General features: G+C 34.2%; 1 protein-coding gene across 1 annotated transcript in view; it reads right to left on the reverse strand.

Moving 5' to 3' along the window:
* Positions 1-1,172: 1,172 nt before the first annotated feature.
* Positions 1,173-2,438, reverse strand: part of LOC111460997 (alcohol dehydrogenase class-3-like) — a 7,407-nt gene continuing 6,141 nt past the window's right edge. Inside the window, exons 7-9 of the mRNA XM_023104416.1 lie at positions 1,964-2,121; positions 1,714-1,875; positions 1,173-1,534 (exon numbers count right to left, since the gene is read on the reverse strand). Of these exons, the coding sequence (XP_022960184.1) occupies positions 1,418-1,534; positions 1,714-1,875; positions 1,964-2,121 (437 nt within the window). The 3' untranslated portion in view covers positions 1,173-1,417. The remainder of the gene's footprint in view (positions 1,535-1,713; positions 1,876-1,963; positions 2,122-2,438) is intronic.

Here is a 2,438-nt window from a genome sequence, read left to right on the forward strand (position 1 = left end):
GAGAGAAATTTCTAACATTTTATTTTAATAATCATATTGTATAAATTATATATTCAACTATATTTTCACATTTAAATTTTTATTTCTTTGTTGTGAGAAAGCCGACGTGTCGTTTAGCAAAAAACTACAACCTTCACCGGTCGGAAAATCTGGGCCCACTTTCCGAAAATTTTCAAGTTTTCTGCCGTTGATTTTGGCGCGGCCGTTACGGTTTGATGTCCACCGTTGGATTTTGGCGCGGCCCTTTCTTATTTTACGCGCCTCTACATGCAATTAATGTTCATAATTGTTTTACGTGAAATAAATTAGTTAAATTAAAAATTTAGGAAGAGGTTTATATTTATTTGTTTGTCAAAATTATAAATTTAATTCTTAAATTTTCTGATTTTTAAAAATCTATCATGATTTAGAGGAGCCAAGTTGACTTTATTATTATTCGCTTTTGAAGGGAATCTACTTTTCAATTATTTTTTTAGTTCAAAAACATGGAAGCCTAATTCATTTAGACTTGGATTTTTATTTCATGCTCATTCCATTCTTATTTATCAAATGAAAAAAAAAAAGAAGAAAAAAACAGAGTCATCTAAATATTTAGCATTAATTAGGAAGCTTCGTGAAATGAAACTTTATACATATATAATTTGTTAAGATGTGAAATGGAACAAGTTTAGGCTCTATTGTCATTGATGTTTGTTGTCATTGATGTTTAAATAATTAAATGAAAGCCAAATGTAAGCAGAGCACATGCTTTGTTCACTACATTTATGGGATGGATAAATGTCTACCTATGAAAATGTTTGGACAAATTTAGTTGAACTATAAATTTTACCATATAAATTTTTCCAATTACTAAACACAAATAAAAAATCTATTTGACACAAAATTGACAGAAACATGATAGAAACATAACGATGAAAAGGAAAAGTTTTAAAGCATGCAAATTGTCGTAGGTGGAAGTAGGGTGGCACATGCATGGTTTGTCTAGATAAACGTTCATTCAAACATTGCTATAAAAAATAAATTGTGAAACTTTTGGAAAGCTGTGAAAGGTTTTAGTTTCATAAGAAACTTGGGATGAGAGCAAAGAAGCAACACCTATCCCATTTCCACGATATCTTTTAGGTGTGCCTCATTTTCCCATGTGAACACAACTACTAGGAGAATCACAGAGCTTCAAGGAATGACAGTACTTGGATTTTCAATGAAATGACCTAACACATTCATCGTCATCGAAACCATCCTAACTTAAATGGAACACTGCTTAGAATCATAGAGGCATCAAATACTTGTACCAAATTTAAGAATAAAGCTAAAACAGCATTCATTACACGCATGAACCAACGAAACATCACATAAGATTTCAACAGCATTATTTCTGAAACTTGCATAATGAAGAAACAGAGATTCGTGTTCTAGTTTAGGGATGGGCGGAAAGAACGCACCGCAGGCAATCGCCTCCGTGCATCAGATCAAAGGCTTTGTTGATCTCCTCCAGGGTCAACTCGTGGGTTATGTATTCGTCGACTTTGATTTCCTGCAGCAGCATGGATGAGATAGTAATAGGCATCTTAAACCTTTGAAAAGTAAAAGTGTTTGTTCCTATGGTTTTCAAAATCTTGCAGGCGTTTTCAGAAAGTGCAATTAATAAACAAGTACAATTGTCAACTTATTTTTCTAAAAGATGAACAAAAACAAAATAAAAGCTGAAGATACCTTCTTCAAGTACTTCTCAACAAGCCAAGGCACTTGAGAACGACTTTTGAAACCACCAAAAGCTGTTCCTTTCCAGACACGACCAGTCACTAACTGGAAAGGTCTCGTGGATATTTCCTGGCCAGATGCTGCGACCCCCACAATGACCGATTGCCCCCAGCCCTGGTAAGAAGATGCATGCACGTTCACAATCTTATGTTAGCTACTTCAATTGATATATCAAGTCATTCAAATTTGTTATGCCACTCGCCTTGTGGCAGCACTCCAGAGCAGATCTCATCACATTGACATTCCCTATGCACTCAAAACTATAGTCAACACCGCCATCCGTGAGATCAACGATGACCTGCTGAATTGGTTTGTCATGTTCCTTTGGGTTCACAAATTCAGTCGCTCCAAATTTCTTAGCTGCAAGGTACCGGTAAATTGTGTCATAACAAACACCAGACATCTCATTGCCCCCTTAAGAATCATACGACAAAGAGCAAATCTTCTCATACCCCGTCAGGTTCATGATATTCAAGCACCAAACAGCAGATATGAGCGTTAAAAAGCTAGGAAAAGTTACCATTTAAATCAAACAAAATAAAGAAAAATGTGATTTTTCTTGTAGGAGAAACTGATTTCATTGATTGAATAAAATAGACAAAGAGGAAAGGATGATAAACAAAAACCAAAACCAAAAAAAAAAAAAAAAAAAAAAAAAAAAAAAAAAAAAAAAAAAA

This window comes from Cucurbita moschata, unplaced genomic scaffold (genome assembly GCF_002738365.1).
Source record: "Cucurbita moschata cultivar Rifu unplaced genomic scaffold, Cmos_1.0 Cmo_Scf00024, whole genome shotgun sequence".
NCBI classification, from domain to species: Eukaryota; Viridiplantae; Streptophyta; class Magnoliopsida; order Cucurbitales; family Cucurbitaceae; genus Cucurbita; species Cucurbita moschata.